The sequence below is a fragment of the Fistularia commersonii genome, chromosome 28 (genome assembly GCF_037954325.1).
Source record: "Fistularia commersonii isolate RoL2024-O1a breed Wild chromosome 28, RoL_Fcom_v1.0, whole genome shotgun sequence".
Lineage (NCBI taxonomy): Eukaryota > Metazoa > Chordata > Actinopteri > Syngnathiformes > Fistulariidae > Fistularia > Fistularia commersonii.
This window is the reverse complement of record NC_141311.1, coordinates 11,043,492-11,071,348: the sequence shown is the minus strand read 5'-3', so window position 1 is coordinate 11,071,348 and position 27,857 is coordinate 11,043,492. Positions and strand designations below refer to the sequence as shown.

Sequence of the window (27,857 nt, the reverse complement as noted above, 5' to 3'; positions counted from 1 at the left end):
AGGATTTCATTCGGTCAGAATGACATAGGTGTGTTCCACACCGGCAGTACTGTGTGTGTTTGTGTGTGTGTGTGTGTGTGTGTGGTGGCATACCTGGTTGATAATATAGATGCCATAGTCAATCCTCTGGCGTCTAAGGATGGGGTGGAGGTAATGGAGCCAGTATTTTAGGTGGTTTTCTCTGTGACGGAATGGGATGATGATTGCAACCTGCACAAGAGGGATGGTTGCAGCTGGTAATTTGCTTCCGTTCAGCAAAAAACCACAATGGAGCATTTTCTTTACTCAAGTTAACAACTCAATTGCATAATCATTGCAGATAATAGACAAACAAGGGGCACAAAAAACAGCCAAAATATGCAATCTGAAATTTGATGGCAGCTTTTTGAGTAATTAGACTCAAATGAGCCTTTTATCATTTTTTTTAATCCCACCCTGAACCTGCTTTGTCCGTGTACAATATTTTGTTGTTAATGTAACTCTGAAAATAAAGAGGTCTCCGATTTTTTCTGACAAATAAGGAAGTTTTCTAGCAAAGAACTCATCAAATTATCCTTCATCTGTATGACGGGTGATTTCCGCTCAGCTTTTGGGGTCCATTGAGGTTTAGCTTTCATTTATTGTGTAAATAAATAAGATCACCATGAAATTGATTTTTGCAGTTTGGAAAACAACCATTTTCTGAAATATGAAGTACACCATTCCCTCCGTACGCTGCCAACTTATCGTGGTGGAAGGGTTTGCGTGTCCCAGTGATCCTGGGAGCTACCTTATCAGGGGCTTTATGCCCCTGTAAGGGTATGCCAAGGCAATCAGGTCCCAGGTGAGAACCCAGACGAACTGTGACTCAGAAGACCTCCCATGAAGAAGACAATCATTGGACCCAGTTTCCCTTGCCTTGACGCAAGTCACTGGGGCCCCCCGCGGAGCCAGGCCTGAGGATGGGGTTCAGTGGCAAGCACCTAGTATCCAGGTCTTTACCCATGGGGCTTAGCCAGGCACAGCCCAAGGGAATGACAGGAATCCCTCTTCCACTGGGCTCACCACCCACAGGCCAAGGGTGCAGCATGAGCTGGGCGGTAACTGGGTGGTAGCCGGAGTGGGTGAACGTGGCGGTCTGATCCTTGGTTGCAGAAGCTGGCTCTTAGAACATGGAATGTCACATCTCTGGCAGGGGGGGAGCTCAAGCTGGGGTGCAAGGCTGAGAGATTCCGACTAGATATAGTCGGACCCAGCTCTGGAGTTGCCCCCAGTGAGAGGCGCCAGGTGTGATTGGGAGGAATGGATTGAAATGGAAGCATTGTTTCGTTGTTGGACTTCTGTGCTCATCGTGGATTGTCCATAACAAACATCATGTTTAGGCTAAAGCTGTCCATATGTGCACTTGGCACCAACACACCTTTAGCCACAGTACTTTGATTGACCTGGTGGTCGTATTGTCGGACTTGCGGCCGCATGCCCTTGACACTCGGATGAAGAGAGGGATGACGCTGTCCAGTGATCACCGCCTGGTGGTGAGCTGGCTCCAATGGTGTGGGAGGATGCCGGTCAGACCTGCTGTGAATGTCTGGCATGAGTTTCAACTCCCAACTCTGGCAGAGCTACAACCGCATTTCGAGGGATGCGAGGGACATTGAGTCCGAATGGGCCATGCTCAGTGCTTCCATTGTCGAGGTTGCAGACTGGAGCTGCGGCCGTAAGGCGGTCAGCACCTGTTGGGGCGGCAAATCTCAAACCTGTTGATGGACCCCAGGGGTGAGGGATGAGGAGTATGGGCCTTTCTGGCTAGTGGGGCGGGCTCTGGAGGTACCGGTAGACCAAGCGATATGCGGCTTCGGTGGCCATCAAGGCAAAAACTCGGGCGTGGGAGGAATTCAGCGAGAACGAGGGCTACCCTGGATTCCTCAAGGCTCTGGATGTTGTTGGGCTTTCCTGTCTGACTCCCCTCCGCAGCATTGTGTGAACATCGGGGATGGTGCAGCTGAACTAGCAGACTGGGGTGGTGATCTCCCTTTTTAAAAAGGGGGATCAGAGGGTGTGCTCCAACTACAGGGGATCAAACTCCTCAGCCTCCCTGGTAAGGTCAATTCAGTGGTGCTGGAGAGGATGGTCCGCTGGGTCCAGGAGGAGCAGTGTGGTTTTGGCCCTGGTTGTGGAACAGTGGACCAGCTCTATACCCTCAGCAGGGTCCTCGAGGGGCCATGGGTGTTTACCCAACAAGCCTACATGTGTTTTGTGGATCTGGAGAAGGCATTCGACCATGTCCCGTGGGCAATCCTGAGGGGGGTTCTCCAAGAATATGGGGTACTGAATGCAGTTAAATGGGCTGTTCAGTCTCTGCATGACTTGGCAGAGCTTGGTCCACATTGATGGTTATGAGTCAGATTTGAGTTCTGCAGTTGAACTCCACCAGGGCTGCCCTTTGTCACAGATTCTGTTCATATCTTTAATGGACAGAGTATCTAGGCACAGCCAGGGCATTGAGGGGATATGGTTTGGTGACCACAGGATCAACTTGCTGCTTTTTGTAAATGATGTGGTTCTGTTGGCTTCATCCATGATCTCAAGCTCTCTCTGGAGCGGTTCGCAGCCAAATATGAAGAGGCTGGAATGAGGATCAGCACCTCCAAATTGGTGGTGCTCAACCAGAAACAGGTAGAGTGCCCACTCCGGGTCGGGGAAGAGGTCCTGCCCCAAGTGGAGGAGTTCAAGTATCTTGAGGTTTTGTTCACGAGAGAAGGAAGCATGGAGAAGGAGATTGACAGGCGGATCGCTGCATCTTCTGCAGTGGTGACTGTACCAGTCTGTAGTGATGAAGAGGGAGCTGAGCCAGAGGGTGAAGCTCACAATTTACCGGTGACCGAAAGAACAAGATCGCGGGTACATGAACGGCTGAAATGAGTTTTCTCCGCAAGGTGGCCGGACTCTCCATTAGAAAAAGGGTGAGGAGTTCGGCACTCTGGGAGGGGCTCAGAATAGAGTCGCTGCTCTGCCGCATTGAGAGGAGTCAGATGAGGTGGCTCTGGCATCTGGTCAGGATGCCTCCTGGACACCTCCTCAGGGAGGTATTCAGGGCATGTCCATCTGGGAGGAGACCACGGGAAAGACCCAGGACACACCGGAGAGACTATGTCTCTAGGCTGGCCTGGGAACGCCTTGGGGTCCCCCCAGAAGACCTGGACCATGTGGGTGGGGAGCAGGATGTCTGGGCCTCTCTGCTCCCTGCGACCCAATTTCGGATAAGCGTTGGGAACATGGATGGACGGATGGATGGATGTGCATATATTGAAATCCAAAAATTTAAAGGTATATCAAAATATTCAAATGTAATTTTTTTTTGTCCAGTCTTCCTATCCCCAATGGTATTTGCTTGATCACGCATGGGGGAAGATATGACGTCATTAGGATAAAAGCTGAAAGACTTAAATTGTGCAAAGTTTTTCAAAATCTATCAAAGCACCAGAAAAAAGATGAAAATATACACCTTTAAATAGTTTTCTCCTCAGTTCTTTAAAGTAGTTTCACTTTTATAGTTATGTATACATCAAATCTATTTACAACCTAATGAGTGATGTCATTCTTTGGCTCTCCAACAGCGCTTAACAACCATGCTGATAACTGCATTGAGTGAAATTATTAAATATTTAAAATAGCTGGAAATGGTATACAATTTTGGAAAAGAAAATCTAAAATAGGTGACTATATCAGACAGACCTTCCATCGTGCCCGACAGTCAGGGGGCGAGTAGCGACCTCCCTCAGTCACATTAGGGTTTTCTTTCTGCACTCGTTCCATCGTCATTTGGGAGCTGAACTCGATCAACAAACGGCCCACTGAAGAAAAAAAGGGAGAGAGGGCAGATTTAGCGGGAGGGGGTAAACAACAGAGAAGACAGTAAATAAATGAACAGTGGAAAGAAAAAGAAAAGATTAGGGAAAGAAAGAAAGTAAGATGGGCTGCAGGGATTGAGGGACAGCAAGAGTGTTAAGCTTCAAAGCAACATTCTACATGTATCAAAGCAATCTATGCAGAAAAAATGCTTTCAAGGGATAGGCTCTGCATAATGTAGCATTTATTAAGACGTGTTTGCTTTGGAAACTACATATTCCTCAAAGATAAACAAAGACTTTGAAGTTGGTCAGCATGGATACAACACGAAAGGTAATTTCACTACTCTCAGTGATGAAGCCATATGTTAAATCACTTCTCATCGATCTCTCAAACCTCTGAGTCCTGACAGATCCTACAATCACTCATCTGTGTTTGAGCACATGGGATAGAGGGTCGCACTCACTGAGAAAAAATGGAAAAATTGATTTACTTTAAATCTCTGGTATAGCCAATAAATGTTGCCCATCATTCAGGAAGCCAAGTTCATTAAAATATATGGGAGAGCTTTGCCTTTTGGGCTCCCACCAAAGTCATAGAATCATAAACTGCCCTTTGACGAACCCCACTTTGAACAGTCATACCATAGAAAATGTCACATTTCAGTACATGTTCTTCTCTGCTGTTATGCCAGGAAGTAATTAGCTACCAGCATCAAATGTTAAGTTTAAACATGATATGGTGATAATCATTAAAATTATAGAAGTAAATACACATCTAATAAATACTCATGTAATACTATATATATCCCTATGTCAGTAAAAGCTTTAGCATTAACGGATTAAATCAACAAAATTCAGAATTTTAAATCATTCAGGCTTACTCAGCGATACATATCTTAAAAAACAAAAACACGAAGGAGTGTACCCTGTTTGTGGGTATTTTAACTCAAACAAAAATTTCTTATGGTGTTTTTTCTGTTATTATTTCAGTAAGAGATACACATAACTTGGGGATCAGATGGGCAAAAAAGAAATTATTCTTAATTTTTCAATGATTTTAATCATCTTTACTGGCAAAAGGCAGCTCAAATATACACATGAACATGCACAGGTGTCTATTTTAAATACCTCGATCTCATTTAACTGAGCACAGGAAAATCTGTGGAGTCAGCAGATCCTCCATCTAAACCTGTCAATCCCACAAACATTAGTTTGACTTCCTCTGCAAAGATTACAAAACCTCTATGACACATGCACAGATAGGGGGTGAAAAATAAACATGTACACGGGTCATTTATATAATCTTGTTGGACATTATCTCAACCTGTCAGTGCCCCAAAAAAAATGAATTTCACTAACAAACTGAAGCAAGCAATTGGCCGGGCTTGATGTTATCAAAACTGAATTCTCTTGTCAAAATCTTATTATGGCAACTCGACTTGATTTTCTTTCCTTGAAGTTGAATAAAATATGTGTGTGTGTGTGTGTGTGGTTTGTGTGTGTGCATGATGTGCTGGGCTTGGGTTAATATACATAAAAAAAAAAAGAAATAATTATTATAACTATTAAAGCTCGAACAGCTGATCAGACTAAGTTGACATTTGCCACTGTGAAGCTGTAAAAACAATGAATTCACAGCTGCTTTAGGGCAACTTGGAGAATTCTGATGACATCAATGAAGGAGACAGCAAGTCTTCAGGGTGACGAAATGTAAATACTATTAAATCAGCAATGACACAGATGATGCTATGAAAATTCAACCTTCTCTTATGAGCACAAAAGGCTATAACATCTAATTTCTAATAATATCTACTGGGTTTTATTGAGTTAGATAGTGCAGTATTCATGTCTGTAGGAACCCTGGTGATCGCTTTGAGAAACTCTTCCTCCCTTTCTTAGGTACCCATTAGCCTTACGTTTGAGGGACAAAAAAAGACAAAAAAACTTTTTCAATACACAGTACCTTTTGGCTGTGAGAGCAAGGGCAAATAAACTAACAAGTCGTAAAAAAAAAAAAAAAAAAAAAAAACAGGAAGCCATTTGCTTGAATATAACTCCTTAAGTCCATATTCAAAACATATTAGACACAATTGGATGGTAAAATGCCCATGACCTTAAGTAGTCTTTTGTATCTATTTATGAAAAAAACACATTTGTGTAGAAATGCCTGGATGCATTTGTTACACAGTAACCGTAAATTTAAAATAGGGCAGTGAAGGGTAACAGCCTAATACAACATTAAAATGACCAAAAGAATATATAGAGAGAATTAGAGAGTTTGTGATATCACTCAAAGAATCCATCTTTTATACTATTTTCCTAAATCATGTCAAATATTGCTTCATATCACAGCCTCTTACAATAAACTAAAATCCTGCTTTTCATTTCATGATAGGTTCCCTAACCTGACTCACTCTTTGGATTAAAAAACATGTTTGAGATTCAAAGAGCGAAAAGAAAAAAACAATAACAGCTTTAGCCTTTAAGATATTCAAATATACTTCAGTATTGACTGACTGTGTATTAGCACAGTATGAGTGATAGAGAGCAAGAGAGAGAGAATGTTGGGTACAATGCAAGTTAGGCTGCTTAATAAACCCCTAAGTATTGACATTTGAGCTTTTAGTGAGAGATCTACAATCAGCAATATTCAGGCTGGACGCATAATCGATTCTAACAAGCTCACATGTTCATAACACACATGTTAATTGCACCACGTGTGTTCTGCAGGCATGCAGAGAATATGCAAATACAACACAGGAAGCCCAAGTGGGCCACTGGAATTGAACCTGGACACTTACTGAATGGTTACTACTGCTGTAATATAACCTGAACACTCAATTGTCTAAAATGTCTTGTGGAGAAGGAACATGTTAATAATAATCTACAGTATATATCATTATAAATCGGGCTTTCTTTACAGTAGGTTTTATCCATGCCGTAACCTTAAAACTGGTTTAAAATGTTTTTTTGCAATGCCACCCTATTGCTCACTGAGGGTGCTGTCATATTGCTGTGTGCTGTTTTTCCCAGAAACCACTGAACCATGTTGGATATAAAACAGGTTAATCTACACTAAAACAAGACTTTTAGGGGGAAAAAAAGGCTCTTAAAGTTATTATGTATGACATTTAAAATCTAAGAGTAAATCAACAAAGGTTTGATTGTTGTTTAAACTTTAAACAACAATCAAACCTTAGTTGAGGTAAAGTGAAGTCCTTTAAACTTTAAAGGACTTCACTTTGCAATAAAGCGGCTCAAGTCATTGAGAGTTAGCTGCCAAACCTCAGCCATCTTAAATGACAATTTCCTCGCTGACAGGCAGAGTTCATAAAAAGTTAAATATCCGTCTCTGACTTTGACATTTGAATCCGAAGCTGGACGGGTGGTAGTTTAGTCAATTTACTTTATACTGTATGTATATAATTTTCATGTATATAGATAAAATAAATCAGTTAAACTTTAATCATTTCAACAATTTGTAATAACGGCCTAAATATTATATTAACAATAACCTCAAATTCCAAATTATTTCCACTCCATGACCCCTCCAGGAGGATGTCCACTTGCAAAACACTGGATATCTCCTAATAACAAAAAAGCCTTTCATCACCTATATTTCTTTAGAGAATTGTGTTGATAATATTTAAATTTTCATTGGAATTTGTTGAAAAAAAAGGGAATAGCTTTTTCACAATCCCTGTCTTAATGCTGTCTAGGACACAAACTGATCATATCTCACACAATGTACTGATATGATCAACATGCTCCTTCGACTCCCACTGTGAGATAAGCAACACATATCGCAAAAAGTATACAATAAGAGCACCCCTGCGACAGTAAATAATACATACAGAAAGATTGACCTATATGAAGATGGGATCCTGTATGGGTTTGACCAGATAACAAGGAAAAAGAACAAGAGGGGAGAAGCTCAGTGTTGTGGTCTGCAGCTTTGTATGATGAAATCTTCCACTGTCTTGGCTTTTTGCTTCAGTTTCTCTATTTCTGTTGTCAAAACGTAACCCATAGAACGGAGTAGATAGATCAGTGGTCAAGGTCTGCACCCATATTTTGCCACCGTTTTCATATATAGCGGATGTCTCCCAATATGATATCCATTTTGCTGTCAGCGTAAAGAAGAATTGTTTGTCAAAAAAACACTTCCTTGTGATTTTCTTTCCTATTTGTACTGGTTAATAAAAAAAATAAAAAAAAAACACAAAGTAAAACAATGACTACACACGTGTTCTTGGGATGGAATTTTGTGTACAACGATAAAAAAATGTTTTTCACTTGCATCTGTGTGGCTGCCTGTGACATAATCAAACAACTTCTCTGTGAAGTCTAAGTTCACATACACGACGGTACGATGGCACCATGTCAGGCTCGGGCCATCAGACCACATACAAACAGAGCTGGTTATTAATCAGCTCTCCCTCAGTGACTTTTTGAGTCCTGATGTAACTTAAGCGACTACTGAATCATTGCCGGGGTCAGATTCCAAGGAAAAGTTCTCAGTTTATAATTGAGTTTAGTTCTAAGGCCTCAGGGGGAAGGGCAGAGATGTGAGGGCGAGAAAGTGAAGGAACAAAAAAAAAAAAAAAATGGCAAGGGGAAAGTGAATAGAGAGAAAATGGGAGGATGAGATTGTTCCTCTCCTGCCTCCCACTGACACACACTTTGTAACAATGCAGACTTTCAGCTCTCTGAATCTCATTAGCCAGTCCACTCTCCTCTCTTTCAATCATTTACAAGTGCTTCTACGCACTGTGGAGATAAGGAGACCAGAAAAAAAAGACATGCTTGTCAAGAACAACAGAAGGTAGGAGAAAGCGATGTGTTGGTAGCAAGGAGTTTCTACGTTAGAAAGAAAAAAGAAACACGAAACCACTGTCCTTTTCCTCAGCTTATCCTATTTGACTTTTCGTCCTTCAGTTCTTCAAATTCGATCCAGCTCTTCTCCCATTCCCCCCTTTTGAGAGCTCTCTGTGAATCTATACTCTTAAAATCATTAGTGGAACAGACTGCATTCTCGTGCACAGCCCAGTGTGTTTGTGCGTGCGTGTTCGTGTGAAATTACTAGATCAGAGGATTATGTTATCTAAGAACCTCCTTGATACATCAGCCCTAGACACGCGAAACATCAAGCCGTCTCTTTGCGCAGTGGTATAGGAACAACAACACACAGCTTGTGTGTAAGTATGTCTCCCAGGAAAAAAAAGAAATAAAGGGTTAACTGATGAATTCACAGTTCACAAACAGCAAGCGAAAAAAAAAAAAAAAAAAAGCATGGAGGTTGCTGCGACATCCTGAAAATGATAGCTGTGTTGCTGCGGGGCAAAACAAAATCCAAATGACAAAAGAAAGCATGAATGTCACAGACAGAATGGAATTAAAATGCTCAGTTCCTGGTTTAAAAGGCTTGCTATTAGGCATCCATCTCTTAAATGTCATGCACTGCTTTCTTAAGACCAAAATATTTCCATGATGCCTGAACCTTGAAGGGTTAATAGAGTAACCTTGATATAAAAGGTACTTCAGTCAGGACTGAAGGTTTCTTGAGGAATGATTAAAAAAATGACATACTTTGAATACAATGCCATTTCTTTAAGTAGAGCAAGGTAATATACTGAGACAATGAAGATCAATATATACTGTATATTGTATATATATATACAGTATATATATATATATATATATATATATATATATACTGTATATTGTCAAATGAGATATTTCTGAACATTTATGACATCTTGTTATTTCACAGCCACCTTTGAAAATGTATAAACTAAGGTTTGGGGCAGAATTACCAACACAATGGCGACAAAATGGCAAAAAGAAAATGAAATTAATGAAAACGAATTGAAAAAAAAAAACATTTACTACAATTTGATTTTACAGAAAGTGTCTCTGAATGCCTAGATATATAAACAACCTTTTCATATTTGCATCGTCTCTGAATATCTTTTTGAACTCCATGCTTCTTTAAGATGTTGGCAAAGTCAACGTCAGTCACGGCAAAATACCTCCAAGACGAGGCATTTGGGTTTCCGGTCAGCCAGGCCTCCGAGGCCAATGGTCATTTCTTAGAACTCTCGCTTAAAGGGTCACTAAAAACAGGGATTAATTTTTTCATTAAATACTACATCTGTATTTTTATAGTTAGTATAATGAAACCTGAGATACGAAAACACATTTCATGTAGAAGATACTAAGAGAACACTAAAGTTAACATGTCAGATGAAGTTGTTTGCAGAGCCTTTTAAAATCCTCAAATCAAAGAAATTTTCAAACAACGTTTACCCCCACGTTGTGCTTTATATGTAGCGTTTCACTTAATTCCACGAATACATTCCACAATCTTAATGTTTTCTCTTTAAAGTGAAAAGTTCAACAATTTCTAGCTTGTTTTTATATTTCTTTCAGAACAGAATGTAATAGCCAATAACAAACCATTATGATCTAAAATCCCATCAAATGTCGATATATGCATCCATATTCTCACACTAATCTTGCATTCAGGGTTGTGGGGGATGCCGGACCCTATCCTGGCCGATACCGGGAGAGAGGCGCGGTACACCCTGGACTGGTCGCCAGTCAATCGCAGGGCCACATATATACACTCATTCAGGGCAATTTTTTCAATTAACCTTCTGCATGTTTTTGGACCGTGGGAAGAAATTCTAATACAAACCTACTAGCAGTACCTTTTGCTCGCTCTAAGCGATCTCAGGCAAAACTGTTCTCAGTTCTACTACCTCAGTGGTGGAACAAACTTCCAGAAGCAACAAGACTAGCATTATCTATCTCAACCTTCAAGAAACAGGTAAAAACTGTTCTCTTTCAGGACTTTTTACCGCGCTGATGCTCCAGATCAGGTTAGGCAGTAAGTTAGGCTATGCAGTGTGTGTGTGTACGTTTGTGTATGTCTTTGTCAAAAAAAAAAACAACTCACTAACCCAAGCTTACTGTTCTGTATATTTCCTGTGCATCGTGTATTTGCAAGTGTATTTGCAGTCCCTATGTCCTCTATTGTAAGTCGCTTTGGATAAAAGCGTCTGCCAAATGCAATGTAATGTAATGTAAGAAATCAGAGAACACGGAGGAAACCCAACATGAACACTAACACACAAAGGATCAAATCGTCCTTCGTGCTGTGAGGCCGAAGCGTTAACTACCTTAATTTCTTAAGGGATAAATGATAGGCTTTGTCACGGTGAAAATGGCAGTCATTACACGGACATGGAGAATTGTTAAATAATAAACATTTTAAGCTTCAGAAAGACAAAGATGTTAAATGATTCAAAGTGGAACACAGAATCACATAATTGTCTGAGCGGGCAGAATTTAACAGGTGCCAGCACCATAAAAGGAAGTCACTGCCAGTGCGTTACAAGCCCCACAGCTGGCCAAGCCTGAATTGACTCCTTGACCTGATTTAAAGCAATAGGTCAATGAAATTAGCAGTAATGTTGTAACTGTTAGAGCAGCAGTGCTGAGAAGTCTTGGGCAGTAATGGTGTTACAAGCTGTGCTCACTGTGTTGCTGGGAACATATCAGCTTCTTTAATTAATTAAGAAATTATCATTAGTGTCAAACCTCACTTTTTGGACCAAAAGCAGAAGCATTCAACCAAGAAACAGCTCCTCGTGTACTGCAAAAGCAAAAGTTATGAAACAATTTAACTGAAATGTAATCAAAACAAAATTTAACTTTTCTTTAAGGTAAACCAGATGAAGCAATGTCTGCTTTATTTTGCATTCACATGAAATCCAACAGTAATGGCAAAAAAGGCTGTCAATTAGGAGGGTGAAATCTCAAAAGTTAGAGGAGTCTACTGTAGACTACTGTCCACAGTAATAAAAAAGAAGAAACTGCCAATCCAAGATCAAAATTTTAATCTTGCTCTAAAGAGAGACGGATTCTAAATGGAGACGAGATCTGTTTCCTCATTATACAAGGACCAAACTTGTTTAAATCATGGGATATAAGGACAAGAAGATCATTTTGTTGCAACAACACCTAAAATTACCAAAAGCTTCTCACTTACATAAACTAAAGACTTGTATATAATAAGATCTATCCCATTCTTATTAGCCTCACCATTCTTAGTAGAAACTAATTGCTATGCTTGTTATATTTTGCCATCTGCCATTCTGACAGACTGTACATTTGGTTTTCCTCTGCTGTTCAGATTGTGCTGTCGGTCTGCCATCTATCATCTTGTGGATTCCATCTGAATGAAACATTGGTATGCCTTGCCTGAGTGACATGTTTGGTGGAAATCTCGCATGCAGCAACAACATTTTAACCATGTGGGATGAAAGCAAGTGCTGTAGCAGCAATTTACTGAGAGCTGAACTCTCATTCTCATGAAACTGTTAGGCTAAGCAATTTTATAATCAGAAAATACTTCACAATATTGGGATATAAACAACATGCTCTACCACAGGTAATTGTAGCGGATAAAATAAAATAAAGGAAAGAATCACACTGATATCAATGCACTGTCAATATTTTTGACTATGGATTAAGATAGGCCTGTATTCAATGTGTCATTGTTTAAGTGAAATGAATTCTAACCACAATTTATTTATAGTTTGGAAAAAAAAACAAAACATCAAGAACTTCTTTCACCAAATAATATTACTTTGTATTAGAATCTCTCAGCACTATTCACTACTTTGCATCATTACCCTAACAAGCAACGCAAAGAGCATTTCATGGCATGAATCCACGTGCACAGTATGTTCACTGATGTGTTTTTGTTCAAAGCCTTAAGTAGTTGGAAAATGCAACAGATGGAGAAAACATGTAACACAACATTACGTCCCTGCAGGAGAAAATGAGTGGGAGAAGTAGAAAAAGATGCAAGAAGGAAGCAAAGTGCATAAAGAAAAGAAACGCAACAGTTTTTGAGAAACAATTCTGGAAGAAGAAATAGAGAGGAACAAAGAACTAAAAAAAAATAAAGAAAATAAATAACAAAATAACTACAAATAAATAAATGGTAAGAGTGATAATTGACTACTCAGTAGAGGAGAACAAAGATGGGGGGGTTGAAACAGCATTATTTGGTAGCAAAAGGAAGTTTGCACAAGTCTAAATTTTTTGACTATTTCTCTCCATAGCTTCAACCAGAAGTATACCCTATTTCCAAAATTCATGTTGATTTCTGTATTGAGAAGTGCATTCCGCCTCGCGCAATTGACTCTGTTATTTAAACTTACCATTGGTGTCAGTTTTATACCCCCTAAGGAGAGTACTTCTAATTAGCTGAGTTTTAAAAAACAAGCAAAAATTTGAAATTAAAATATGCATCAACTGATCAATCTGGAATCAGGCTATCCTTGGTAATCTAGGGAAAGCGGGTACTGCAAAGCTTCGGAGTGTGTTTCATCCAGACACGACCCACCACATGTGTGTGTTTCCCTTGGTGCTGTTTCTGGCATCCTCTGGACGGACTGTTCCTCCTTATTACATGATATAAAATCTGTCCCTTCCCTACAAAACAGATGAAACACCAAGAGCATGCCAGCATGTCCGAGTGCATTTGAGTGGGTATGTCTGTGCGTGCGTGTGTGTATGTGTGTGTGTGTGTGAGAAAGAGTGTGCCTGTGCCAGTATGGGTGCACACCAGAGAGAACTTGTGTGTAAGTGTGCATGATGGTACAACTACGGGTTTCACTGCAACAGTCCAGCTGGCATTGCAAAGTGGTAGCTGGCACATGCTGAAACACACAAGCACACACACCACAAACACACTACTTGGACTAGTAACATTGGAATCAGGGTTCTAGAAAAAAAAAAAAAAAAAAACAGGGCCGTGCCCATAAAGGCTCAAATATCGTTACGCTATCAGAGGACGACATGAATTGGTGTGGTCAAAAGGAATAGTCATTACACCTTGGTGGGATTGTTGAGTCCAGGATTCAAAGATTTTAAATCCAAACTTGTAAGTTGTAAGAACACTCAGGACAGGAATCAAAGCATGATGATGGATATTATTTTAACCTTAACATTAAACACAGTGCCATTTGCTTCATGTTTCAGTTATGCCTCAAGCGTCCCTCTCTGTAATGTTGACAGACGGGAACATGAAAGCAAGTCCAACTAATTTTTCATTTCGATTACAGGAAAATTACAAAATATTGTACTATCCATTTTATTTTGTTTCAACTGCCATTGCCAATATACAAATATGTTACTTTAAAATTTGAGAATATATTTTTTACTAATACCCTCGTTATGGCAAATGTTTTCTGGACCCTGAGAATTTGACATAGAATTCATGAAAAGGTACCAGTGCACACGGTGTTCACAATTATAACTTAATGAGGAAATTTTAGTGCTGTTCAATTCTCACTTGCAACAATGAACTAATGATAATGATCTCTGCAATCCTGACTTGAGTGGTTATTATTGTAACTATGTCAATTAAAGGTACAATCTTGGTTATTTAAAATCAAATTTAGATGTTTTTCTAACTTTTGTGCCCATATAATACCAGACCACAATCATAACTTTGACACAACCTCAAATATTAGTCCAAGTCTCAGTATCAGTATCAGTATCATGTCATGTCAGATTTTAATTACATACACTATATGGCCAAAAGTATTCACTCACCTGCCTTGACTCACGCATGAACTTAAGTGACATCCCATTCCTAATCCATAGGGTTCATTATGACGTTGATCAACCCTTTGCGGCTGTAACAGCTTTAACTCCTCTGGGAAGGCTGTCCACAAGGTTCAGGAGTGTGTATATGGGAATTGTTGACCATTCTAGTGCATTTGTGGGGTCACACACTGATGTTGGTTTAGAAGGCCTGGCTCTCAGTCACAGCTCTAATTCATCCCAAAGGTGATCTATCGGGTTGAGGTCAGGACTCTTTGCAGGCCAGTCAAGTTCATCCACACCAGACTCTGTCATCCATGTCTTTATGGACCTTGCTTTGTGTACTAGTGACCAGCCCTGCTGGAAAAGGAAGGGGCCAGTTTCAAACTGTTCCCACAAAGGGAACATGGAATTGTCCAAAATATCTTGGTATGCAGAAGCTTTTAGAGTTCCTCTCTCTGGAACTAAGGGGCCAAGCCCAGCTACTGAGAAATAACCCAACACCATAATCCCACCTACCACCACACTTCACACTTGGCACAATGCAGTCAGACAAGTACCGTTCTCCTGGCAACTATCAAGCCCAGACTCCTCCATCAAATTGCCAAATGGAGAAGCGCGAGTCATCACTCCAGAGAACGCCTCTCCACTGCTCAAGAGTCAGTGGCGGCGTCCTTTACACCACCAGCGTCCAATGCATTGCATTGCACTTGGTGATGTATGGCTTGGATGCAGCTGCTCACCCATGGAAACTCACTCCATGAAGCTCTCTGCACACTGTTTTTGAGCTAAGCAGAAGCCCGTTTGGAGTCTGTAGCGATTGACTCTGCAGAAGGTTGGTGACCTCTTTGCACTACATGCATCCGCTGATCCTACTCCGTCAGTTTACTTGGCCTACAACTTCATGGCTGAGTTGCTGTCGCTCCCGAAGAGTTACATGTTCCATGGAATATTTAGGACCGAGGAAAATTCACAACTGGATTTGTTGTACAGGTGGTATCCTATCAGTTCCACGCTGGAATTCACTGACCTTCTGAGAGCGACCCATTGTTTCACAAATGTTTGTAAAAACAGTCTGCATGCCTCGATCCTTGATTGTATACACCTGTGGCCATAGAAGTGATTGTAACACCTAATTCGGATTATTTCGAAGGGTTAGCAAATACCTTTGGCCATAAAGTGTAACATCAAATCACACCAGAGTTGTCTCATCACACTTAACTTGTAGATCAATCTTTAAAAGCATATACAACATTTTTTCATGTGCAAGCACTTGATGACAGCAGCAAGGAAGAACTGCCATACCAAGCAGATAAAGACAGATCTGAACACAATGAGGGCGACCTCATGTCTTGAGCAGTGGGGGTAAAAAGAGTGAGAGAGAAAAGGAGAGAGAGGGACAGATTGAGAGCAAGAGTGAAATAGAGACAGAAGGGGGTAGAACGGTTGCAATGGACTTTACTGTTCATAAATTAAATAGCAATGGTGGATGCTTGGAAAGACCACTGCATACATCAAGCCACAACCAATGGGTACTTCCGATGCCCCAAGTACTCAGGGGAAGATATAAGTGGACTATCTTGCATTAATGAGGGGACATGAGTGCAGGCAGATTAAACATTGGCTATCCCTTTGCAAACGGAGTTGATCACAGCATAACCATTGTTTAGTCTAAGCCAGCCAATGATCAGTATTACTATTATTATCCATATCTGTATCAATGGCTTTATCTTTCCTTTTGACTCTAAATAAAAATCTACCATGTTTGTCCATCAAAAATAATAATAATTACCACATAGATGTGGGTCTATTGTAAAATTAGGTTGACTTAAAACAAGATAATGGTGGAAAAAAAAAAGACTGATAGTGTGATTTTAATGTTCAACATTTTTGAGACCTTGTTTGATCATAAAGTAATGATCTCTTCTGAGGGGGAAAAAGATATCATGCAAAGTTGTTAGATATGGTTTAAAAGGTTAACCTACTCTTTCAGAAAGTTGTTGATGCAGAGTACATATTTCTCATTGACTTTAGTGTGAGGATTGACACTTCTGAAGGATGCACTGGTGTGATTGTTGCACATACGGCCACAAATATGACTCTCTCTGAATGACTTCAGGCCTGTAGCACTCACTCCGATCATCATGAAGTGCTTCGAGAGAGTGGTGCTGGCCCACATTCAGAACAACATCCCGGAAACCCTCGAGCCCCTGCAATTTGCAAACCGGCCCAACAAGTCCATCTCAGACACAAGAGCCACCACCCTCCACTACACCTAGAAAATAAAGACTTCTACATCAGGATGCTCTTTGTGGGCAACAGTTCCGCATTCAACACAGTCATACCCCATAAACTCACACAGAAAATGTCCACCCTTGGCCTGCACGCCACCATCTGTGACTGGCTCCTGGACTTCCTGACTGGCAGACCCCAGTCTATCAGGATAGGTAACAGGAGCTCAGCCAGCATCATCATGGACATGGCACTCCTCAGGGATGTGTCCTCAGCCCCATCCTCTACACCCTGTTCAACCACGACTGTGTCGCCTCCTGTGAGGACAACATCATCCTGAAGTTTGCAGACGACACCGCGGTGATAGGATGCATCACTGTCTACAGGATGGAGGGGGCCAGTCTGGTGAAGTGATGTGAGGACAACAACTTCACCCTCAACACGGACAAGACCAAGGAAATGATAGTGAACATAAGGAAGGAGAGGAGACCTCCTGTTCCGCCAAGGTCTTGACGTTGAGAAGGTGAGCAGCTTCAAATACTTGAGAGTCCACATAAGCGAGGACCTCACCTGGTCCCTCAACACCACACAGACGGTCAGGAGGGCTCAACAGTAGCATGTCGCCTAAGATCCTCCGCAATTTCCACAGCTGAATTATTGAGAGCATCCCGACCAGCTGCATCACTGTGTGGTACGGCAGCACCACCACTCTGGACCGCAGACGCCTGCAGCGAGTGGTAAAGACTACAGAGAGGATCACCAGAACCCCACTGCCTTCATCTACCACCACAGAGTCCACAGAAGAGCTGCCTCCATTGCCAAGGACCACACCCACACCCAGCATGGACTGTTCACACTCCGAACCTCCAGCCGGAGGTACGGGAGTGTGAAATGTAGAACGACACGATTAAAGAACTCGCTCTACCGACTGCCATCAGACTCTTTAACAACTGATACTCATTCTTCTTGCTCATGTAAAGTCTACTGCCCTCTTAAACTGCGCTCATCCTTGCATCTGCACTTTGTGAGTTGCACACCTAGCTGCACTCAAATGTCTTATTGCACTGCCACTGTAAAGGGAAACACGTTTCTACACTGTGCATGTGACAATAAACACTTTGAATTTTGAATCTTAAAGCTTGAATTATATGCACATCAGCACGAATGCACATCAGTCCATCTGAGAAAACCACTGTCAATGCATCAGTGCCCCATTGTTCATGTGTGTTTTCCTCTTGACACGCTTCTTTTTTTTTTGCAGGAATTAATACACATACAATTAAAAATTATCCAAATATGATAAAGTCTGTGGAATGCAATTGCTCAAATGCACCAACAACGGATTTGTATCAAAAAATGAAAATAGAGTTGAATTTCTTTGGCAAGCGACTGAGAGGAATAGTGCATATCGTTCATTTTTTTTTTAAGTTTTTTTTTTCTCAATATCTGTAAGTTAAGGCAGGAATTTCTAAAAATAAAGAAAACAAAAATATCTAGATAAACACGAATACAATCAATCAAATGTTTATGCTTGTTTGAAGAACCTTTAAGGGGTAACTGATATCCACCAAAGAGTAGCAGCCATCAAATCAGGTGAACTTTAGGAAGCGGGGGAATTAATTAATTGAGATTAATTACTTCCCTCTTTCCCTCGCTAGCATATTTTCATTGTATTATAAGGAGTATGAAAGACATTGAAATTAATGTGGAGTGATTTATCTGTTTAAAGGTTATCAGGCAACAAAACACAGCATGATAGCTTTGTAATACAGTCTGTCATAGATAAGATAACAAGAAAAATGCCACTGTAGAAACAAATTTATCTTTCTTGTGACAGATGTAAAAACTCTGGTATAATATAATTCAAATGGAACAAGCTCTGGTATGTGATTGGCAGTGGGATTAAAACAAAAAAAAAATAAATCAGCAAACAGCAATGCAATGTCTCATGATACTTAATTCCAATAAGCAAAGAAAATGAAAACTATCTTTTGATTGTATAACATATTTTTCTTCTCCTTTTCGCTGTTCCATTCAGGAGACAACACAGTGAATCATCTGCCTCCAGCTAACCCTATCTTCTGAATCCTGGTCTCTCACAGTAATTTCATGTCTTCTTTCACTACATGCACAGACTTGCTTTTCCAGTTCTCTCCGCCTAAAAACATGCCTTGATTCTTTCTTTTGATCTGCAGTAGCCCAATTTCCAGCCATACCCTACGGGTTATCCTCACCACTGGCAGTCGTTAACCCCCTGCCTTGACCGATCCAGTCATAAGTTTGATTCTGATATTTAGTCTGGCATGGGTTTCATGTCTGATGCCTTTCCCGACTGTCTGCATTAACCAGGGCTTGGCGCTGGCTCAAGGAGAACCCTGCCTTGTGCCCTCTTGGGGCTGTATTTTGAAATATTTTACATAATGCCCATAAAAGGACCTCACAATGCAGTAAGTATGCCGGATATCCAATCAACGGGTTTTAAATAATCGTCCGATTCATAATACACTTGATTATTTTGGGACTTCCATTAAAACTAATTCAAGTGCAGAGGAGAAATTTATTTTCCCTCTTCTGTTAGGTTATTGGGAGTGTGTTAACAAATAGTGAAAAATACAAACCTTCAACGAAAAGGGACATCTTTAAGTTTGCTTTGATAATATTAAATAGCGCTTGTGTTCCAATCAAAAGCGTCTGTGATATTTAAAGAAACAGGTAGCCTTATTTTTTGTTCAGTCTTTTAACTGTTAGATATTATGTGGTAAATGGTCTCAATGTATATAGTTCAGCCAGAATGAAAGGAAAGGTGTACAAGACAGTGGTGAGACCAGCGATGCTGTATGGACTAGAAACAGTTACAATGATGAAAAGACAGCAGGCAGAACTAGAGGTTGCAGAGATGAAGATGTTGAGGTTCTCTTTGGGCGTGACCATCAGGAATGACTCTCAGAGGAACACCACATGTTAGATGTTTTGGACAGAAGGTCTGAGAAGCCAGACTGAGATGGTTCGGTCATGTACAGAGGTAAGATAGTGAATATATTGGTAGACGGATGCTGGAATTGGAGCTGCCAGGCAGGAGGTCTAGAGGAAGACCAAAGAGAAGCTTCATGGATGTTGTGAGAGAGAACATGAAGGAACTTGGTGTGAGAGAGGAGGATACAGAGAATAGGGTAGATGGAGAAAGTTGATTCGCTGTGGGGACCCCTAAAAGGAAAAGCTGAAATGAGCAGAAGAGGTCTCAACGTATATAGTGCTGTCATGTCTTAGAATTTTAAAGTGCTTTGCGCTTTCGCTATTGCTTTCACCCATTCTGATGGCGGCAGATCTGCCATGCAGGCCGGTAAACAGGGCCATCATGAGCAACCTGGGGTTCAGTGACTTGCACAAGGACACTTTGGCATGCAGGCAAGAGGAGGATCGAACAACCAGCCTTCAGATTGGAGGGACGCCCACTCTACCAACTGAGCTCCCCGGCTGAATCCCAAAATTGAAATCCCAAAATACTTTGGGTCTTGAGATTCACCCCATTTGAGAACTTATTGAGTCAAGAAAAACAGTAAAATGAAAATTAGCTTCAGGCTGATGTTCAATGAAATGGTGTTTCAGTATACTTGAAGAAGCCCACTGTCATGCATTAACATTGATGCAAATGAAGGAAATCTTTCCGTCTCCTCTGCATCCCAGCTAATAGCTTAATTTGATTTCCGAAAGTGCTTGCAAAAGGGTTCATTTTCAATGATTTTGTGCTCTATTTTACTGTAATTACATTGCGCGTACAACGGCTGAATTATTGCAGGTTAAATGCAGACTATGTGTTTTAGTCTGGGCTCTCTGCAGGTACAAGGCAAACAAAAGAACAACAGTGTTTTCATCTCTGCAATTTACCCTTTATTTTAACTTTTTATTTCAGTCAGTCTTGACATCTGTCTTGACATTCTGATCAACTGGAACAACTGCAACACAATGAATTTTTAAACCCAGAACTTAATTTATACCAGGGTCTCAGACACTCACAAAAGAACCTTTAAACAAGAAGAACAATAAAATTGTTTTACTAAATATGAATAGTGCTGTGTTATGATAAAGTATGGTTAATTTCTCTTGAGCACGGTCAGTAGGGACCATATTAGCAGATATTTTCAGTGAATAATTATAAACTTAGCATTTGTTTCAAAATGCAAAATCTTGTACTTATGATAATTGAAATGAAACAAACATTCCTACATGACAACTTTTGTGTAAATTTTGAATTTTAATTTCTATGTTGGAAGTAATAATACTTTATCTCTCGAATAGCTGTAAACACTTCTTGTTTAGAACAGTTCATTCTCATCATTGTTAATGCCACAATCTAATAACACGATTCAGAGCATTTGATTACAAGAATACATTTGATTGCATACTTTATGACCAAACAAGGCAGCTGGAGCTATGAACTACATCCTATTTCTCTTTTTACACTTTTTTTTACAACATTAAGATAAAATAAGCCCGTTTGCAAATATCTTCATCGCATTCACTATTTTTCAATTCCCTGTGAGCCACAACATGTAACAAAAGAAAGCAACAGAAAGACAGCAACAATTAAATGTTATTCTGTTCCTAGGCATGATTTTCAAAAATTTTGTTGCTGCCCTGCAACTGATAAGTTGCTTTTGTTGGATTAGAATTAATTTGCATAAAACCAGATCTTTGTCAACCTTCATTTCTAGTGAGGCTGGCTTTCCTTTGAGTCTCTGCGTCTTGATGGGAGCCTCAAGCTATAAAGGTTTGTCTAACTCCCAAAGAATACCAGTTTATTATTATTTATTGTTAGTCACCAATGGATTGTCTATATTCAAAAGAGAAATTATTTTTATATATTTGTTGGAATAGGCTCAATCCTTCCAAACAAGGTATGATACTTTATATGTAGCTAAATACAGATAATTGACATGAATCAATCTGAAGCAGCAGTTCATTCATTAAAAGTAACTCCGTGACTATGACTAAAGTGAGAGTATCAACACAATTTAAGGTATAAGAATTCATCAAAATAATTGCCATTAATAAAAAAAAAAAAATAGTAATAAAAAGTTGAATTCTACCTGAGCCATACTTCTACATTTACTAACACCCTTTACCAGAAATCTAATAATGAAATCCTTCACGAATTAAAACTGAGAATGACAAATTCCCAACAAATGTGCAAGAAATGATTTGAAAAATAAATCTGAATGGGAATTTTGTGACATAATATTTTGTGTAAAAGCAAAAAAAGAAAAGAAAAGAAAAGAAGGAGCAGATCTGATTTATGGGGTGATAGAGAGGCTGCATTCTGTATTCAAAAGCCTTTCAAAAGCAATTTAATAAAGATAAAATGAAACTATACTTCATCATGCAGGAGAAAGTCTCTGGGCACTCCCAAATATTGCAAGTTTCTCAATCCTGTTAGTAAAATATGGCACTGAAAGAATGGAGATATGTACAAGCCAATGACTGTTTAAGAACTGTATGTTAGTAGCAAACCATAACATAGTTTATACATTTTTTTCTTGAAAAATAATCCTTTATGTTGTATCAAGCACTTCAGCCTTGACATGATTGAGGTACACTTGCTGAGTGTAAGATAGCATCCTGTCTTGGTTCAAAAAAACAAGTTGTTTGCTCTTACAACCGTTTCCACATACATGCTTTTGTCTGTTTGTGTGTGACGCTGATTCATCATCCCAACACAATGCCTATATAAACTTTCATGGAACATAAACTAGGATCACAATAACCCTGTGATGGTGTTTTTCATGACATGTACTCCTTGCTTCAGAAAAAGAGATCAGCAATTTTATCCGTAATGTGACATTACACCTAAATGCCGCTAACAGAAATTTACATTTTATTCTGGCGATCGAACTGTCTCCTGCTTTCCATCTTCATATATAAACCTGAGTTATGACCTAAAACATGGAATGCAGTCTAGAAATATAAATGAATAAATAAATACATAAAAAAATAAATGCATACACAAACAGATAAATGATTAAAATGACTTGTTCAGTAAATTCAGCTGCTGTACCCAAAGATGTTAATGTTTAATGCTGTGAGCTGCATCTAAAATAAGCATTTAGCAGCTGCTCTTAAAGACTGCTTGCATTCAGCCTGACAGCCGTGTGCTACAGCAGCTTTGCATGGACACATACATGTAACTTCACATATTTCAGTTTTAGCAATGGAAAAGAAGAAAAAAAATTGTAAATCCAAATTTCCCAACCCTAAAAAACATTTTTATGGCTTAGGAGGGTGCTGTCTGACAAATACAGTAAGCTGTGAAAAATGACTGCACCACTAACACACACACACACACACGCACACGCACACGCACACGCACACGCACACACAAACAAACCTGATGATGATATCTATCTTTGACAATAAGAACAGACAGCAAGCTTTGACATACTCCACACCTTTGTCAATTCAATTAGGTGCACACACACACACACACACACACACACACAGGCGCGCGCACACACAAACAATGAACAACTCTGTGTCATTGTATTATGGCCTTCATTACAAATCAACTCTTTTCATATCTTAGACTTGCATGTTTTGCATATCATCAATCCCTGAGCCAATGAAGGAAAGCACAATGATGAAATGTGGGCTGTGTGGTTTAAGAGGAGCTCTCTTTAAAAGCACGAAAATGCATAAATAACAAATGAACATAATATAAATAGCAAAGTAGCAAAGAGTCAAGTGAGAGGAAAGATTTATATTGTCACGACAAGCAAGGCATATTTGATCGGAGGCCTTAGAAGTACCAAAACAATTAAAGAAAATGAAGAAAAAAAAAAATGAAAACTAATTTCATCAGTTCCCCTCATTACCATTATTAAAAAAATCTGAGTAAAAGCTCACAAGGCCTTCTTGCTAATGTTGATTACGTTAATGCTTTTTACAATATTGACAAAGTACTATGTGACACTTTACATTTAAAAGTATGAACTAGCTTTGGCACTACCCGTTCCCTTTGTCACTTCGAATCAAATAATTAGATGGAAATATTTTGACATCCATTAGTCCATGTACTTGACATTGCACTTTGACATCCATTAGTCCATGTACTCCCGTCTGTGAGCTGCCACCTTACCGTGGTGGAGGGGTTTGTGCGTCCCAGTGATCCTGAAGGTATGTTTTCGGGGGTTTTAAGCCCCTGAAAGGGTCACTGAAGGCAAACAGGTCCCATGTGAGGGACCAGACAAACTGTGGCTCAGAAGACCCCCATGAAGAAGACAATCATTGGACCCAGTTTTCCCTTACCTGGATGTGGGTCACCAGGGGTCGCCCCCAGAAGCCAGGCCCGGGGTTTAATCATTTGAAATCATTCATTGATTCACTACTTATACTGCTTATCCTGCACTTAAGGTTTTTGGGGGATTGGAGTCTCTCCCAGCTATCGTTGGGTGAGAGACTAGACCCGTCGCCAGCCATCACAGGGCCACATATAGAGGCAACCATTCATATTCCTAATCCCATTTGGGCAATTAAATCTTCTGTTGACAAACTGCATGTTGTGGGATTCAGTTTAGTTTTTTTTTCATATGTAATGTTATATTTCACCCCTGTGTCCATAGTTTAACGTCATTGGTTTATAACCTGGAGACCTATAATGCATCCCATCATTCTCTGTGGCAGTAAGATAGTAAGTATAACGCCTATAAAACATTAGCATGCAATCAGTGTCATTTTGATCACATTAACAAGCTGTTTTATATTTTTCGCTCCGAGTGCTGCTATGTCTGTAAAACGTCAGGAGGGATGGTGACATGTGTGGTACAAGACAATATACACAACTATACACACATGGTGTTACATTTTTTTTTTAATCTTTTAGCCTTTCTTGTTTGCAAAAAACATAATATTAATCAAGATATGAACTGAGAATCTCTAAGTGGAAGGATATATCCATTCAAGACAAGACAAATCAGTTATCCTATCCCCTTCTCTCTGTCACACACACACACACACACACACACACACACACACACACACACACACACACACACACACACACACACACACACACACACACACACACATTGATGTTCTGGTTGTAGCTCACATTGCAGCTGATACATATAGAGAAATATACAGCATGGACAAGATATCAAGTGAGATAGAGAGAAATGTCGGAATGACAAAACAGGGAAAGAAGAGGCACATCAAATATATGCAGTCGGAAGAGAGAGAAAGTGCAGAATGCCTGCTTTGTTTCCTTCCCATTAACAGCTGTCCTCATCTCCCTGTGTAACTTGCTCTTTCATCTCTAACCATGCAGGGATGAGGAGCGAGGGGAACTGTGGGGAGGGATCACCAGCATCGTTAACTAATCTGATATTCCTGCCTCCTTTTTATTCTCTTGTTCCATCTCTCTACCAGGATAATATAACTTAATGATCCACATGCAACTGTCAAATGCAATAAAGCTTGGAATAGTGTAAAGATATTGTTGTCTCTGTGTTTCGTTCCAAACAACGCATGGATAGTAAAATACAATTTATTGAATAATGTTGTGGGTTGGTCAAAAGGTACAGGCTTTGATTTGTTAGGATAAACTTCACCTGTGGCAGTTTTATTACTTTAATCATTCTAGCTTGTTTTTTACACACACAAAAAAAAAACCTCACAAAAATGTGGGACGCTGTCAAATATGAATTCACAAGAGAAAAGCCATCTTCAGCATTAACCAACACCTTCTCCAATAAAAACATTGATTAAGACTTTTAATATCTAGCATGTTCTACTCAGCAGCAGCTATATATTGGGTCACTTGTGTGATAAAACCCACCAGATAATGTTTACTTGAAAATTTCCACTTTTACTTTTGCAGCATGACCCAGCATGTTGGAGTACTGTGATTTTTAGGATCACACTGCAAGAGTAGAAGTTCAGCACAGAATACTTGGACCGAATCAACTGACGAGGAGGAACCACTGGAAAAAGCACTGAGAGCCGTGCCAAGAGGTGCATAATGATGATTTCCATAGTCAAAACCTGACTATTTTTTTTTTCACGGGGAGACAGACATAGTCGCTGTTATTTTTTTTTTTTGGTTTTGTTTTTCCACAGAGGATCACGGACACAATGTTTTTCTTTTTTTAAAATCTTATTTCAACTTAACGTATCTGGGGTTTTTAAATGTATGGCAATTATTGCATCAGTGTCACTTGAAGGGCAGTTTTATTACCAGGTGAGGTTCATTGACTTTTACTGTCATCCTTCCAACAAAATCGATTGCCTCCCATAGAAATCTGACTGCATTTATTCATTCATACATATATTCACACTAGCCAGAAAGCTGACACTTTTACTATAAACAGGGATCAGCTTTTCAGCTATATGCAGGCAAATATGTGCTGCTATTTAAAAAAGAAAGTGGTGGAAGAAAAGCCAGGATAACCATAATAAAATTTGGCTTGCAGCATTCTTGCCGGATGGGTTTGACTAAAAGACAAGGCTGTCTTGGTTATTGATTTTTACAAGGATGATGAAAACTAAAATATCATTACAAAAAGTTTACCTCTTATATTTGGCCACTCTATTGTGTTTTTTTATTTTCTAAAGTTGGACCTAAATAATTGTCTACTTGTGTCATTATATACTCATGCTGCTTAGCACGTTTTTCACAATAAGATGCTACATTACTCATACTATTTGGGGTGGAATCTTCTTTTATATTGCATCACTCTTTTTGCCACACACACACACACACACACACACACACACATATATATATGTTATTGATATCATGTAATTTGGTGATTATATATCAATGACTGATGGGTCTATTAATACCATGGTATATATTATCCATCATTGCAGCAGCCACAGCAAGAGAGAAGAAAGGTAAAATCAAGGCTGTAAGATAGTACAGCTCCAAAGACTAAGCCTGAAGGTCTCCAGTCTCTTTTGTTTGCACGAAACCTATATTGAGAAACAAAATTGTGAAGGTTTGTTTATCTGGGAGTGTATTCCTCTTTCTCCCTTTCATGAGGCTATTGAATTATTAATGCTATATCTTGTATCTTATGCTATTCTCAGTGATAGCGTACAGCATCAGAAGGCAGATCACTGTTTTATAGACTGTAAAATATGTCCATGTAATTCTTCCTGCTTAGATTGAAATCTGGATTCAGGGAAAGTCATTAATCCAGTGATTGCCTGAAGCAATGCATTAATTTATAACTATGAAAACTCAAAAAAACAAAAACAGATGTAACACTGGAATAAAAAAGTGCCTTGTATTGGATTATATTTTCTTCTTTACACCAAGGAAAATAATTGTTCAATTGAAATAAAAAAAAGTAAATTAACCATTTTTTCTGTTATGAAAATAATGTCTCATGAATTTGATCTGGAAAATATGCTAATACAGGTGTTTTGAGGAGGCAATCTAAATGTCAGCCTGCCACACAACACTGCTTGAATAAACCTCGCCTTCTGGTCTCTGCAATGCTTGTTTGTATTGTATCCTGCAATATATATGTAAGTTTGTTAGGAAGCCTTCATGAAAAGATTGAGAATAAGGTTTCTGATGAACCACGTAATAGAATGGTGATTGGCTAGTGATTAGAAATAAAAAAGTAAGCACTACATTTAAATAAAATACCTGACTGATGCAAAATCAAAGCACAAAACCACGAAAATAAGTTGGTAGAGAGGAATCATTGCTTAGCCAAGGAAACAGGGAACACAGACTGTTTATGTCAGCAAAAGTACTATATTAGCATAGCATGAGCTCAAAGAGACAGGCTATACAGCTGATCCTGGCTATACCAGGATGGATGGATGAAGGGAAGGAGTGAGGCAAGATAGATGGGAAAAGGAGAGCCAGAAATGCACACCGTAAACCATAAACCATAAAGTAGCGGTGACGAGCAGGAACTGACAAAATGGTTAAAAGGAATAATTTGATTTCAATGATAAATAGTTGTTTATATCGGCCGATATAATACGGGACAGTCTCAGGAAATTAGAATATTGTGATAAAGTTCTTTACCTTCTGTAATGCAATCAAAAAAAAATAAAAATTACTTTTTCATGTTATTCTAATATTTTGAGATAGGATTTTTGAGTTTTCTTGAGATGTAAGCCATAATCAGCAATATCAAAATAATAAAAGGCTTGCAA

The 27,857-nt window shown here is 39.5% G+C and overlaps 1 protein-coding gene across 1 annotated transcript in view; it reads right to left on the bottom strand.

Annotated features, from left to right (window-relative positions):
* b4galt2 (UDP-Gal:betaGlcNAc beta 1,4- galactosyltransferase, polypeptide 2) overlaps positions 1–27,857 on the bottom strand; it is a 183,718-nt gene that overhangs the window by 89,980 nt on the left and 65,881 nt on the right. Inside the window, exons 3-4 of the mRNA XM_086176474.1 lie at positions 3,715–3,833; positions 94–210 (exon numbers count right to left, since the gene is read on the bottom strand). Of these exons, the coding sequence (XP_086032600.1) occupies positions 94–210; positions 3,715–3,833 (236 nt within the window). The remainder of the gene's footprint in view (positions 1–93; positions 211–3,714; positions 3,834–27,857) is intronic.